Source organism: Lonchura striata, chromosome 31, assembly GCF_050655825.1.
Source record: "Lonchura striata isolate lonStrDom1 chromosome 31, ASM5065582v1, whole genome shotgun sequence".
NCBI classification, from domain to species: domain Eukaryota; kingdom Metazoa; phylum Chordata; class Aves; order Passeriformes; family Estrildidae; genus Lonchura; species Lonchura striata.
This window is the reverse complement of record NC_140733.1, coordinates 5,185,277-5,199,907: the sequence shown is the minus strand read 5'-3', so window position 1 is coordinate 5,199,907 and position 14,631 is coordinate 5,185,277. Positions and strand designations below refer to the sequence as shown.

At 56.3% G+C, this 14,631-nt stretch overlaps 1 protein-coding gene across 1 annotated transcript; it reads right to left on the bottom strand.

Moving 5' to 3' along the window:
• Positions 1-578: 578 nt before the first annotated feature.
• LOC144247915 (V-type proton ATPase subunit S1-like) lies at positions 579-14,508 on the bottom strand. Its single transcript, XM_085563853.1, has 10 exons — positions 14,340-14,508; positions 13,135-13,258; positions 11,991-12,074; positions 10,283-10,554; positions 9,430-9,470; positions 8,698-8,780; positions 7,159-7,397; positions 5,543-5,590; positions 4,422-4,656; positions 579-2,808 (listed from the first exon to the last, which is right to left on the bottom strand). Exons 1-10 carry the CDS (start codon positions 14,444-14,446, stop codon positions 2,599-2,601), a joined length of 1,443 nt encoding a protein of 480 aa, XP_085419979.1. The 5' UTR covers positions 14,447-14,508; the 3' UTR covers positions 579-2,598.
• Positions 14,509-14,631: the final 123 nt, after the last annotated feature.

The following is a 14,631-nucleotide window of genomic DNA, read 5'->3' as shown; positions in this document are numbered from 1 at the left end:
CTTCTCTGATTGGTCCAGTCCCCGGCCGCGCCCCTTCCCTATTGGTTCAGCCTTCCTTTGGCCACGCCCCTTTCTGATTGGGCCTTGCTTTCCTCCTTGGCCCCGCCCCTTGGCCGATTCCTCCTGTGATTGGTCCAATCCTTAATTCTCCCCAAATTAACTCGTTGATGGAGCCTGATGCGCCACGCCCCTCGAGATTGGCCACGCCCCCTCGGGATTGGCCACGCCCCCTCCGCATAACCCGCCCGGATTGGTTCTTTTGCTCCCATTGGCCACGCCCCCGACCCTTAGCCACGCCCTCTCCCAATTGGTTCATTCATCCTTTGGCCACGCCCATTCCTGATTAACCCCGCCCCTCTCCCTCGGCCCCGCCCACTTCCCCATCCCTCGCCCTGATTGGTTCAATCTTTCAACATTGCCCCGCCCTCTCCTGATTGGCCCAGCCACTCTTGGCCACGCCCCCTCGTTCAATCCCCGCCCCCTCCGCAGCGCGCAACCCCATTGGTCCATCCCGCATCGGCCCCGCCCCCTCCTCCAAGCCCCGCCCCTTTTCCGCCATTTTCAGGAATTTTTGGGGATTTTTGGAGAATTTTTGGGGTTTTTTGGGATTTTTTTATTGACACGACACCGACAATAAATAAAGGGGGGGAGGGGAGCCCAAATTTGGGGTGGGGACCCCAAAAATGGGAGGGGGAGGGGCCAAAGGGGGGGAGGGGCTCGGGGGATCCGCGGAAATTTGGGAATTTTTTCCCATTTTTTGGGTTTTTATTCAAAATATCGGAGAAAAAAAATTTGGGGGAATTTCTCTCCAATTTTGGGGTTTTTTCTCCAATTTTTTGGGATTTTTTTTTACAATTTTTTGAGGTTTTATCTCAAATATTTGGATTTTTTTTCACTGATTTTTTGGGGGGATTTTTCTCCAATTTTTGGAATTTTTTTCCCATTTTTTGCTTATTTCTCCCCAATTTTGGGGCATTTCTTCCCTCGATTTTTTGGGGAATTTTCCTCCAATTTTGGGAGGTTTTCCCCCAAACGTTCAGGATTTCTCTCTGAAACTTTTGGGATTTTTACTCCAATTTTTTAGGATTTCTCCCCCAATTTTTTGGGATTTCTGCCTTGAACTTTTGGGATTTTTACTACAGATTTTTGGGATTTTCCCCCCAAACTTCCAGGATTTTTTTCCCTAAATTTTTAAGATTTCTCCCCCAAATTTTTGTGATTTTTAATCTGAATTTTCGCATTTTCTCCCAAAATTTTTGCATTTTCCTCAAATTTTCACATTTTCCCCCTAGTTTTTGCATTTCCCCCCAAATTTTCTCATTTTCCCCAAATTTCCGCGTATTTCCCCCAAATTTTTGCATTTTCACCCGAATTTTCTCATTTTTCCCCAAAATTTTTACATTTTCCCCAAAAATATTGCATTTTCCCCCAAATTTTCTCTTTTCTCTCCAAATTTTCTCATTTTCCCCCAAATTTTCTCATTTTCCCCCAAATTTTCACATTTTCCCCCAAATTTTTGCATTTCCCCCAAATTTCCGCATATTTCCCCCAAATTTTCTCATTTTTCCCCCGAATTTTCACATTTTCCCCCCAAATATTCACATTTTCCCCCCAAATTTTCTCATTTCCCCCCAAATTTTTGCATTTCACCCAAATTTTCTCATTTTCCCCCTAATTTTCGCATTTTCCCGCAAATTTTCACTTTTCCCCCCAAATTTTTACATTTCCCCCATCTTATTCGCATTTTCCCCCCAATTTTCTCTTTTCCCCCCAAATTTTCACATTTTCCCCAAAATTTTTGCATTTCCCCCCAAATTTTCTCATTTTCCCCAAATTTCTGCGTATTTTCCCCCAAATTTTCACATTTTCCCCCAAATTTTCACATTCCCCCATCTTTTTCGCATTTCCCCCCCAAATTTTCACATTTTTCCCCCAAATTTTCACATTTTCCCCCAATTTTCTCTTTTCCCCCCAAATTTTTGTGTATTTCCCCCAAATTTTCGCATTTTCCCCCCAAATTTTCACATTTCCCCACCAAACTTTCACATTTTCCCCCCAAATTTTCATTTCCCCCCAAATTTTTGCGTATTTCCCCCCAATTTTCACATTTTCCCCCAAATTTTCACATTTCCCCCATCTTTTTCGCATTTTCGCCCCAAATTTTCACATTTTTCCCCCAAATTTTCACATTTCCCCACCAAATTTTCCCATTTTTCCCCCAATTTTCATTTTCCTCCCAAATTTTTGCGTATTTCCCCCAAATTTTCGCGCATTCCCCCCAAATTTTCATTTTCCCCCCAAATTTTCATTTTCCCCCCAATTTTTCTCTTTTCCCCCCAATTTTTCTCTTTTCCCCCCAATTTTTCTCTTTTGCCCCCAAATTTTCACATTTCCCCCAAAATTTTCTCTTTTCCCCCCAAATTTTCGCGCATTCCCCCCAAATTTTCATTTTCCCCCCAAATTTTCACATTTCCCCCCAATTTTCCCATTTCCCCCCAATTTTTCTCTTTCCCCCCCAATTTTTCCCATTTCCCCCCAATTTTCCCATTCCCCCCCAATTTTCTCTCCCCCCGTTGTCCCAGCCCCGAGGCGGGGCCCTCACTCGGCGGGGGGCACGGGCAGGGGGGGTCCCCGGGGGTCGTCGAAGCGATCCGAGGGGCGCAGCCCCAGCAGGACCCCCCCCCCCAGCAGGAGCCCCCCCAGCAGGAGCCCCCCCGAGATCAGCCCCATCCACGCCCCCGCCCCGAAAAACCCGGCGCAGTCCGAGGCCCCCCCGAAAACGGCCCCGGACACGTTGAACCCCTGAACCTGCCGGAGGAAAAGAGAAAAAACGGGAAAATTGGGGGGGAAACCCGGAATTTGGGGGGAGGGGTCAGCCCCACCCCCCCCGTTGGAGTTTGGGGTCGCCCCCGATGGGTTTTGGGGGCGTCGGTCTCATCTTGGGGTCCCCTGTCCCATTTTTTGGGGTCCCTTTTTCCCATTCTGGGGTCTCCCCTCTGTTTTTGGGGTCCTAAATCCCATTTTTGGGGTCCCTTTTCCCATTTTTGGGGTCCCCAGTCCCACTTCGGGGTCCCCCCAGTATTTTTGGGGTCCATGTTCCACCCCTTGTTCCCAGTTTTGGGGTCCCCAGTCCCATTTTCAGGGTCCCTTTTTCCATTTTCGGGGTCCCCAGTCCCATTTTCGGGGTCCCCAGTCCCATTTTCAGGGTCCCCTGTCCCATTTTTGGGGACCCTCCCCCATTTTTGGGGTCCTCAATCCCATTTTGGGGTCCCCTCAGTCTTTTTGGGGTCCATTTTCCACCCCTTGTTCCCAGTTTTGGGGTCCCTCCCCCATTTTTGGGCTCCCTAATCCCATTTTTGGGGTCCCTTTTCCCCATTTTTGGGGTCCCCAGTCCCATTTTTGGGGTCCCCAATCCCATTTTTGGAGTCCTCAATCCCATTTTGGGGTCCCCCCGGTCTTTTTGGGGTCCATTTTCCACCCCTTGTTCCCATTTTTGGGGTCCCCCCCCTTTTCACCCCCCATTTTTGGGTTTCTTTTGGGTTTTCCGGGTGCTTTTCACGGATTTTAGAGAATTTTTTGGGGTTTTTTGGCTTTTCTGGCTGTTTTTAGGGTTTCTCAGGGTATTTTGGGGCATTTTTAGAGGATTTTAGGGCACTTCTAGGTTTTTTGGGGGTTTTTAGGGTATTTAAAGGTGTTTTTAGGACATTTTAACCTATTTAATGTCATTTTTCTGGATTTCGGGGTGTTTTTAGGGTTTTTGGTGTATTCTAAGTGCATTTTAGCCCATTTAATGGAACTTTCCCGAATTTTGGGGTGGTTTTAGGGGTTTTTGGGTATTTTAAGTGCATTTTAGCCCATTTAATGGAATTTTTCAGAATTTTGAGGTGTTTTGGGGGGTTTTAGGGAGTTTTTATGACATTTTAGCCCATTCAATGGAATTTGGGGATTCTGGGGTGTTTTTAGGGTATTTTAAGTGCATTTTAGACCATTTTAATGCTATTTTTTTCAGGATTTTGGGGTGTTTTGGGGGTTTTTAGGGTATTCTAAGTGCATTTTTAGCCCATTTAATGTCATTTTTCAGGATTTTGGGGTGGTTTGGGGGTTTTTTGGGTATTCTAAGTGCATTTTTAGCCCATTTAATGTCATTTTTCAGATTTTGGGGTGGTTTGGGGGTTTTTTGGGTATTCTAAGTGCATTTTTAGCCCATTTAATGCCATTTTTCAGGATTTTGGGGGGTTTTGGGGGTTTTTTGGGTATTCTAAGTGCATTTTTAGCCCATTTAATGCCATTTTTGGGATTTTGAGGTGTTTTTAGGGTATTCTAAGTGCATTTTTAGCCCATTTAAGGTCATTTTTCCGGATTTTGGGGTGTTTTGAGGACATTTTAGCCCACTTCATGCCGTTTTTGGGATTTTGGGGTACCTGCAGGTCGCGGATCCGGATCCCCCAGCGCTGGCTCTGCTCCAGGGGGGGGAGGGGCAGCAGGAGGGGCCCGGGGGTCCCCAAATCTCCGCAGCGCCAGCCCAGGGGGGAGGGGGCGGCCGCGCCCCGAACGCGGAATCGGGCGGGGGGGGCCCCCCCCAGGGTCACCCCGATTTCCTCCAGCCACGCCCAGGGGCGCCCCGAGACCGGGAACCAGGCCCGGCGCAGCAGGAACCTGCAAAAAAATCCCAAATGAACCCAAGAAAACGGAATCCCCGGCCCAAAAAACCTAAAAATCCCAAAATAAACCCAAAAAACGGAATCCCCAGCCCAAAAAACCTAAAAAATCCAAAATAACCCCAAAAAATGGAATCCCCGGCCCAAAAATCCTAAAAATCCTGAAATAAACCCAAAAAATGGAATCCCCGGCCCCAAAAACCTAAAAATCCTGAAATAAACCCAAAAAATGGAATCCCCGGCCCGAAAAACCTAAAAAATCCAAAATAACCCCAAAAAATGGAATCCCCGGCCCAAAAATCCTAAAAATCCTGAAATAAACCCAAAAAATGGAATTCCTGCCCCAAAAACCCCAAAAATTAGAGATCTGCCCCAAAAATCGCAAAAAAAATCCCAAAATAAACCCAAAAAATGGAATCCCCGGCCCAAAAACCCTAAAAATGCTGAAATAACCCCAAAAAATGGAATCCCTGGCCCAAAAACCCTAAAAATCCTGAAATAACCCCAAAAAATTGAATCCCCGGCCCAAAAAACCTAAAAAACCCAAAATAAACCCCAAAAATTGAATCCCCGGCCCAAAAAACCTAAAAATCCCAAAATAAACCCCAAAAATTGGAATTCACAGGTCAAAAAACCTGAAAATGCCAAAATAGCCCCAAAAATTCCATCCCTGCCCCAAAAATCCTAGAATAATCCCAAAATGATCCCAGAAATGAGAGCCCCACCTCAAAAAACCCCCCAAAAAAACCAAAATCCCCCCAAAAACCCCAAATTCACCTCCCCCAAACCCAAAAAACCCCAAATCCCCCCAAAAAACCCCAAATTTGCCTCCCCCACCCCCAAAAAATCCCCAAAACCCCCCAAAAAAACCCAAATTCGCTCACGTGATGTTCAGGGGCTCCCCAAAAACCTCAGGGTAGCGCAGAACCAACCTGGGGGGGAGAGGGTCAGGGGCACCCCAAAAACCCCAAAAAACACCCCAAAAACCCCAAAAAACACCCCAAAAACCCCAAAAACACCCCAAAAACCCCAAACCTTAAAACCCCCAAAACCACACCCAAAACCACCCAAAAAACCCCCAAAACCACCCCAAAAAACTCCAAACCACCCCCAAAACCCCAAAACCCCCCCAAAAACCACCCCCAAAACCCCAAAACCCCCAAAACCCCAAAAACCTTCCAAAATCCACCCCAAATTTCCCCCAAATCTCCTCCAGGACCCCCCAAATTTGCTCCAAACCCGCCCAAATCCACCCCAAACCCCCCCAAATTTCCCCCAAACCACCCAAATTTCCCCCATATCCACCCCAAACCTGCCCCAAACTCCCCCAAATTTCCCCAACCCCTCCAAATTTCCCCAGGACCCCCCAAATTTCCCCCAAACCCCCCAAATTAACCCAAACCCCCCCAAATTTGCTCCAAATCCCCCCAAATTTCCCCAACCCCCCGAATTTCCCCAGGACCCCCCAAATCTGCCCCCAACCCCCCCAAATCCACCCCAAATTTCCCCAAACCCCCCAAATTCCCCCCAACCCCCCAAATTCCCCCGTCCCCCCGCTCACTGGGCCTCGAGGGGGCTCCAGTAGGAGCCCCCCAAATCCGCCCCCAACCCCCCAAATCCCCCCAAACCCCCCAAATTTCCCCAAACCCCCTCAAATTTCCCCCAAATCCACCCCAAATCCCCCCAAATTCCCCCAAATTCCCTCCAACCCCCCCAAACCCGCCCGAAACTCCCCCAATTTCCCCCCAACCCCCCAGATTTCCCCAGGACCCCCCAAATCTGCCCCCAACCCCCCCAAAATCCACCCCAAACCCCCCCAAACCCCCCAAATTTCCCCAACCCCCCCCAAATTTCCCCAAACCCCCAAATCCCCCCAAATCCCCCCAATTCCCCCAAATTCCCCCGTCCCCCCAAATCCCCCCGTCTCCCCCGTGCTCACTGGGCCTCATGGGGGCTCCAGGAGGAGCCCCCCAAATCCACCCCAAACCCCCCAAAATCCACCCCAAACCCCCCAAATCTCCTCCAGGACCCCCCAAATTTCCCCAAACCCCCCAAATCCCCCCAAATTCCCCCAAACCCCCCAAACCCCCAAATCCCCCCAAATCCCCCCAAATTCCCCCGTCCCCCCGAATTTCCCCGTCCCCCCGCTCACCGGGCCTCGTGGGGGCTCCAGGAGGAGCCCCCCAAATCCACCCCAAACCCCCCAAATCTCCTCCAGGACCCCCCAAATTCCCCAAACCCCCCAAATTCCCCGTCCCCCCAAATTCCCCGTCCCCCCAAATCCCCCCGTCCCCCCAAATCCCCCCAAACCCCCCAAATTCCCCGTCCCCCCAAATTCCCCGTCCCCCCAAATCCCCCCGTCCCCCCAAATCCCCCCAAACCCCCCAAATTCCCCGTCCCCCCAAATTCCCCGTCCCCCCAAATCCCCCCAAACCCCCCAAATCCCCCCGTCCCCCCAAATTCCCCGTCCCCCCAAATCCCCCCGTCCCCCCGTGCTCACCGGGCCTCGTGGGGGTTCCAGGCGGAGCCCCCCAAATCCACGTCAGCGCCGGGCCCGAAGGTTTTTGGGGTGAGGTCCCGGGGGCGCCCCCCGAGCGTCACCGACAGGTTCCGGGCCCAGAGCAGGATTTTGGGGTCCCCCTGGGGGGGCCAGCGCAGGGGCGGCGCCTCCCCCTCCCCCCGGGCCAGCAGCGCCCGCCGGGGACCCCCAAAATCCGGGGGGGAGGGCGGGCGGGGGGCCTGGGGGAGACGCCGGAATTAGGGGGGAAATTTGGGGGGAAAACACGAAATTTGGGGGGGAAAAACTGAAATTTGGGGGGAAATGCCAAAATTTGGGGGGGAATTGCCAAAATTAGGGAGGAAATATGAAATTTGGGGGGAAACCCGAAATTTGGGGGGGAAAAACCAAAATTTGGGGGGGAACCCGAAATTTGGGGGGGAAAACCGAAATTTGTGGGGGAAATGTCAAAATTGGGGAGGAAATATGAAATTTGGGGGGGAAAAACTGAAATTTGGGGGGGAAATGTCAAAATTAGGGAGGAAAACCCAAAATTTGGGGAAGGGAAACTAAAAATTGGGAAAGGAAAAGGGAGGGGGAGGAACCTGGAGGGGTCACTCAGGGTCACTCAGGGTCACTCAGGGGTCACTCAGGGTCACTCAGGGTCACTCAGGGGTCAGGGGTCACTCAGGGGTCAGTGGTCACTCAGGGGTCATTCAGGGGTCACTCAGGGGTCAGGGGTCACTCAGGGGTCACTCAGGGGTCACTCAGGGGTCACTCAGGGGTCAGGGGTCACTCAGGGGTCACTCAGGGTCACTCAGGGTCACTCAGGGTCACTCAGGGGTCAGGGGTCACTCAGGGTCACTCAGGGGTCACTCAGGGGTCACTCAGGGGTCAGGGGTCACTCAGGGTCACTCAGGGGTCACTCAGGGGTCACTCAGGGGTCAGGGGTCACTCAGGGGTCAGGGGTCACTCAGGGGTCACTCAGGGGTCACTCAGGGGTCAGGGGTCACTCAGGGGTCACTCAGGGGTCACTCAGGGGTCAGGGGTCACTCAGGGGTCAGGTGTCACTCAGGGTCACTCAGGGGTCAGGGGTCACTCAGGGGTCAGGGGTCACTCAGGGGTCAGGGGTCACTCAGGGTCACTCAGGGGTCAGGGGTCACTCGGGGTCAGGGGTCACTCAGGGGTCAGGGGTCACTCAGGGGTCAGGGGTCACTCAGGGGTCACTCAGGGGTCACTCAGGGTCACTCAGGGGTCACTCAGGGGTCACTCAGGGGTCAGGGGTCACTCAGGGGTCAGGGGTCACTCAGGGGTCACTCAGGGGTCACTCAGGGGTCAGGGGTCACTCGGGGTCAGGGGTCACTCGGGGTCAGGGGTCACTCAGGGGTCAGGGGTCACTCAGGGGTCAGGGGTCACTCAGGGGTCAGGGGTCACTCAGGGGTCACTCAGGGGTCACTCAGGGTCACTCAGGGGTCAGGGGTCACTCAGGGGTCAGGGGTCACTCAGGGGTCAGGGGTCACTCAGGGGTCAGGGGTCACTCACCGCCGGCCGCTCTCCGCTCAGCAGCGCCGTGTACGGGATCCGCTCCTGCTGCAGCACCCGCAGCACCTCCCCCAGCACGGCGTCTGTGCCAAAAACGGCCAAAATTACCCCAAAATCACCCCAAAATCACCCCAAAATCACCCAAAAATTCACCCCAAATCCACCTCCCCCAGCACGGCATCTGTGCCCCAAAATCACCCAAAATTACCCCAAAATCCAGCCCAAAATCGGCCCCAAGCTCACCCCAGTCCCTCCCAGTGTTCCCAATTTAGCTCCCAGTCCCTCCCAGTCCATCCCAGTCCCCCCCAGTTCCTCCCAGTTCCTCCCAGTTCCCTCCCAGTCCCTCCCAGTCCCTCCCAGTCCCTCCCAGTCCCTCCCAGTTCCTCCCAGTCCCTCCCAGTTTCCCCCAGTTCCCCCCAGTCCCTCCCAGTTCCCTCCCAGTCTCTCCCAGTCCCTCCCAGTCCCTCCCAGTCTCTCCCAGTTCCTCCCAGTCCCTCCCAGTTCCCTCCCAGTCCCCCCAGTCCCTCCCAGTCCCTCCCAGTTCCCTCCCAGTCCCTCCCAGTCCCTCCCAGTCCCTCCCAGTTCCCTCCCAGTCCCTCCCAGTTTATCCCAGTTCCCTCCCAGTCCCTCCCAGTTCCCTCCCAGTCCCTCCCAGTTCCCCCCAGTCCGTCCCAGGCCCTCCCAGTTCCCTCCCAGTCCCTCCCAGTTGCCCCCAGTCCCTCCCAGTCTCACCGTTCCTGCTCAGCGCCTCTCTGGCTCCCATCAGGCTGGAGCTGGGGGGGGGAGGGGAGAGTCAGGGGGGCCCGTGGGGTCACTCAGGGGTCAGGGGTCACTCAGGGGTCAGGGGTCACGCAGGGGTCAGGGGTCACGCAGGGGTCAGGGGTCATGCAGGAGTCACTCTGGGCCACTCTGGGGTCACTTAGGGTCACTCAAGGTCACCGGGGTCACTCAGGGTCACTCCAAGGTCACTCAGAGGTCACTCAGGGGTCACTCAGGGGTCACTCAGGGGTCACTCAGAGGTCACTCAGAGGTCACTCAGGGGTCACTCAGAGGTCACTCGGGGTCACTCCGGGGTCACTCCGGGGTCACTCCGGGGTCACCCTGGGGTCATCATTGGTCACTCGGGGTCACTCGGGGTCACTCCGGGGTCACTCCGGGGTCACCCTGGGGTCATCATTGGTCACTCGGGGTCACTCCGGGGTCACTCAGGGGTCACTCTGGGTTCACTCATCGGTCACTCAGTGGTCAGGTGGTCACTCAGGGTCACTCAGGGGTCACCCTGGGGTCACTCAGGGGTCACTCATTGGTCACTCAGGGGTCACTCAGGGGTCACTCATCGGTCACTCAGTGGTCAGTTGGTCATTCAGTGGTCACTCAGAGGTCACTCAGGGGTCACTCAGAGGTCACTTGGGGTCACTCCGGGGTCACCCTGGGGTCATCATTGGTCACTCATTGGTCACTCAGGGGTTACTCAGGGGTCACTCAGGGGTCACTCAGGGGTCACTCAGGGGTCACCCTGGGGTCACTCAGAGGTCACTCAGGGGTCACTCAGGGGTCACTCAGGGGTCACCCTGGGGTCACTCACCGTCTGTGGGGCAGCCCCACGAGCAGCAGGCTGGGCTGGGGGTCACTCCCGGGGTCACTCCCGTGGTCACTCCTGTGGTCAGTCCCGTTGTCGCCCCCGTTGTCGCCCCCCGGCTCCGTCCGGTTCAGCCTCAGCCCGGCCAGAGCCCCCCCGGGCAGCCGCAGGGGGGGAGGGGCGCCCAGCAGGCGCTGCAGGGTCAGCGGCAGCGCGGCCGCGGCCGCTCCGGCCACCGCGGGCACGGTCAGCGAGGAGCCCGCCGAGCCCAGGGCGTCCTGGAAAACAGAAATCCCAAAATCCCCAAAAATGAGCCCAAATCCCACCGCAGGGATGGGCAGCGAGGAGCCCGCCGAGCCCAGGGCGTCCTGGAAAACAGAAACCCCAAAAATCCCAAAAGTGACCCCAAATCCCACCGCGGGCATGGTCAGCGAGGAGCCCGCCGAGCCCAGGGCGTCCTGGAAAACAGAAACCCCAAAAATCCCAAAAATGAGCCCAAATCCCACCGCGGGCACGGTCAGCGAGGAGCCCGCTGACCCCAGGGCGTCCTGGAACAGGAAAATCCCAAAATCCCCAAAAATGAGCCCAAATCCCACCATGGGCACGGTCAGTGCTGAGCCCGCCGAGCCCAGGGCGTCCTGGAAAACAGAAATCCCAAAAATCCCAAAAATGAGCCCAAATCCCACCGCGGGCACGGTCAGTGCTGAGCCCGCCGAGCCCAGGGCGTCCTGGAACAGGAAAATCCCAAAAATACCAAAAATGAGCCCAAATCCCACCGCGGGGACGGTCAGCGAGGAGCCCGCCGAGCCCAGGGCGTCCTGGAACAGGAAAACCCCAAAAATCCCAAAAGTGACCCCAAATCCCACCGCGGGGACGGGCAGCGCTGACCCCAAGGAACCCCAGAACAGAAAAATCCCAAAAATTCTGAAATGACCCAAAAAAACCCCAAAATGACCCCAAAAAAGCGGAAACCCTAATCGCCCCTCCCCCACCCCACTGCCCCTCCCCCATGGCCCCTCCTCCACTCCCATTGGCCCCTCCCCCTCCCCCATGGCCCCTCCCCCATTTCCCCTCCCCCACCCCATTAGCCCCTCCCCCTTGGCCCCTCCCCCACTGACCCCTCCCCCTCAGCCCCTCCCTTTCTCCTCCTCCATTGGCCCCTCCCCCTCCTCCATGAGCCCCTCCCCCATCGCTCCCCCTCATTGGCCCCTCCCCTTCCCCATTAACCCCTCCCCCACTGCATTGATCCCTCCCCTTCTCCTCCTCGCCACAGCCCCTCCCCCTCCCCATGGCCCCTCCCTCTGGCCCCTCCCCCTCCCCATGGCTCCTCCACATATCCCCTCCCCCTCCCCATGGCCCTTCCCCTTCCCCAGCCCCTCCCCCTTTGCCTCTCCCCCTCCCCATGGCCCCTCCCTCTGGTCCCCTCCCCCTCTCCATGGCCCCTCCCCATGGCCCCTCCCCCTCCCCATGGCCCCTCCCCCATGGCCCCTCCCCCTCCCCATGGCCCCTCCCTCTGGCCCCTCCCCCTCCCCTATATCCCCTCCCCCTCCCCATGGCCCCTCCCATGTCCCCTCCCCCTCCCCATGGCCCCTCCCTCTCGCCCCTCCCCCTCCCCATGGCCCCTCCCCCATGGACCCTCCCTCTGGCCCCTCCCCCTCGCCCCGCCCCATGGCCCCTCCCCATGGCCCCTCCCCCTCCCCAGCCCCTCCCCCACCTGCAGCCTGGGGAAGGCCCCTCCGGCCCCTCCGGCCCCTCCGGCTCCGCTGGCTCCGAACGCCGTGAAATCCTCCAGGGACAGCTGGGGGCGGGGCCAGAGCATCAGGGGGCGGGGCCAGAGCCTCAGGGGGCGGGGCCAGAGCATCGGGGGGCGGGGCCAGAACCTCAGGGGGCGGGGCCAGAGCATCGGGGGGCGGGGCCAGAGCATCGGGGGGCGGGGCCAGAACCGCAGGGGCGGGGCCAGAGCATCAGGGGCGGGGCCAGAGCCTCAGGGGGCGGGGCCAGAGCCTCAGGGGGCGGGGCCAGAGCCTCAGGGGCGGGGCCAGAGCCTCAGGGGGCGGGGCCAGAGCCTCAGGGGGCGGGGCCAGAGCCTCAGGGGGCGGGACCAGAGCCTCAGGGGGCGGGGCCAGAGCCTCAGGGGGCGGGGCCAGAGCCTCAGGGGGCGGGGCCAGAGCCTCGGGGGGCGGGGCCAGAGCCTCAGGGGGCGGGGCCAGAGCCTCAGGGGGCGGGGCCAGAGCCTCGGGGGCGGGGCCAGAGCCTCGGGGGGCGGGGCCAGAGCCTCGGGGGGCGGGGCCAGAGCTGTCCAGAAATTACTTTGGGATATTTTTAGGGATATTTTTGGAGATGTTTTGGGATATTTTTGGGGGTATTTTGTGATATTTTTATGGATATTATTGGGGTTATTTCGAGATATTTTTATGGATATTTTCTGAGGTATTTTGGGATGTTTTTATGGATATTTTTGGGGATATATTTGCGGATATTTCAGGATATTTTTATGGATATTTTTGGGCATATTTCTAGATATTTCTATGGATATTTTTGGGGATATTTTGGTATATTTTTATGGATATTTTTGGGAATATTTCTAGATATTTTTATCGATATTTTTGGGGATGTTTCAGGATATTTTTATGGATATTTTTAGGGTTAGTTTGGGATGTTTTTGGGGATATTTCAGGATATTTTCAGGATATTTTTGTGGTTATTTTAGAGTTATTTTGGGATATTTCTGGGGATAGTTTAGGATTATTTTGGGATATTTTTGTGGGTATTTCAGGGTTACTTTGAGATATTTTTGTGGATATTTCAGGGTTACTTTGGGATGTTTTTGGGGCTGTTTCGGGGGTTTTGGGGCTGACCTGGTCCTGCAGGAAGAGCAGCACCGTGCGCGGGCCCCGGCGCAGCCCCGGCTCCAGCAGCTGCTGCAGCTCCGGCTCCGACAGCGCCCGGCCCGCGGGGAGGGGCTGGGGGGGCCACAGCGACCTGGGACCCCAAAATCAGCCAGGGACCCCAAAATTATCCACAGGGACCCAAAATTATCCACACGGACCCCAAAATCAGCCAGGGAACCCAAAATCAGCCACGGGGATCCCAAAATCAGGCACGGGGGCCCCAAAACCAGCCAGGGAACCCAAATTTATCCATAGGGATCCAAAATCAGCCAGGGAAACCAAAATCAGCCACGGGGACCCCAAAATCAGCCACGGGGGCCCCAAAACCAGCCAGGGACCCCAAAATCAGCCAGGGACCCCAAAATCAGCCACGGGGACCCCAAAATTATCCACAGGGACCCCAAAATCAGCCAGGGAACCCAGATTTATCCACAGGGACCCCAAAACCAGCCAGGGACCCCCAAAATAGCCAGGGAACCCAAATTTATCCATAGGGATCCAAAATCAGCCACGGGGACCCCAAATTCAGCCACAGGGGCCCCAAAACCAGCCAGGAAACCCAAATTTATCCATAGGGATCCAAAATCAGCCAGGGAACCCAAAATCAACCACAGGGACCCCAAAATCAGCCACAGGGACCCCAAAATTATCCACAGGGACTCCAAAATCAGCCAGGGAACCCAGATTTATCCATACGAATCCAAAATCAGCCAGGGAACCCAAATTTATCCACAGGGACCCAAAAATCAGCCATAGGCCCCCAAAACCTCCTCAAATCCCCGCAAATCTCCCAAAAAAGCCCCAAATTCCCCCCAAAAGACCCCTGAGACCCCCCCCAAAACACCCCCGAGGACTCTCATCCCCCCAAACCCCCTCAAAACTCCCCCAAAAAAGCCCCAAATTCCCCCAAAAAGGGCCCAAGTTCCCCATAAAAGACCCCAAATCTCCCCAGGCTGCCCTGCGGGATTTTTGTGAGACCCCTCAGCGCCCCCAAACCCCCTCAGCTCCCCAAAATCCCCCCCAGACCCCCCGAAATCCCCCTCAGAGCCCCCAAAATACCCCCCGGAGCCGCCAGACGCCCCAAAATCCCCCCCAAACCCCCCAAATCCCCCCCAAATCCCCCCCAAACCCCCCCAAATCCCCCTCAGGGCCCGGCCCGGGCCCGCTCGCACCTCTCGGTGCTCCAGACCAGCAGCGGGAGCCGCGGGGCCGCCGCCAGCGCCGGGCCCGGCCCGAGCGCGGCCAAAGCCCCGAGCAGGGCCCAGAGCGCGGCCGCCATCTTGGAGCGGCCCCTCAGGGATGGCCACGCCCCCTAGCGCGGGAGGCCACGCCCCCTCCGCATTGGACGCTGCGCTTTGGCGCAAGAGGCCACGCCCCCTTCTCTGCAGTGACCACGCCCCCTCAGCACCGCCCACAGCGCGGCCGCCATCTTGGAGCGCTCCCCTCAGGGATGGCCACGCCCCC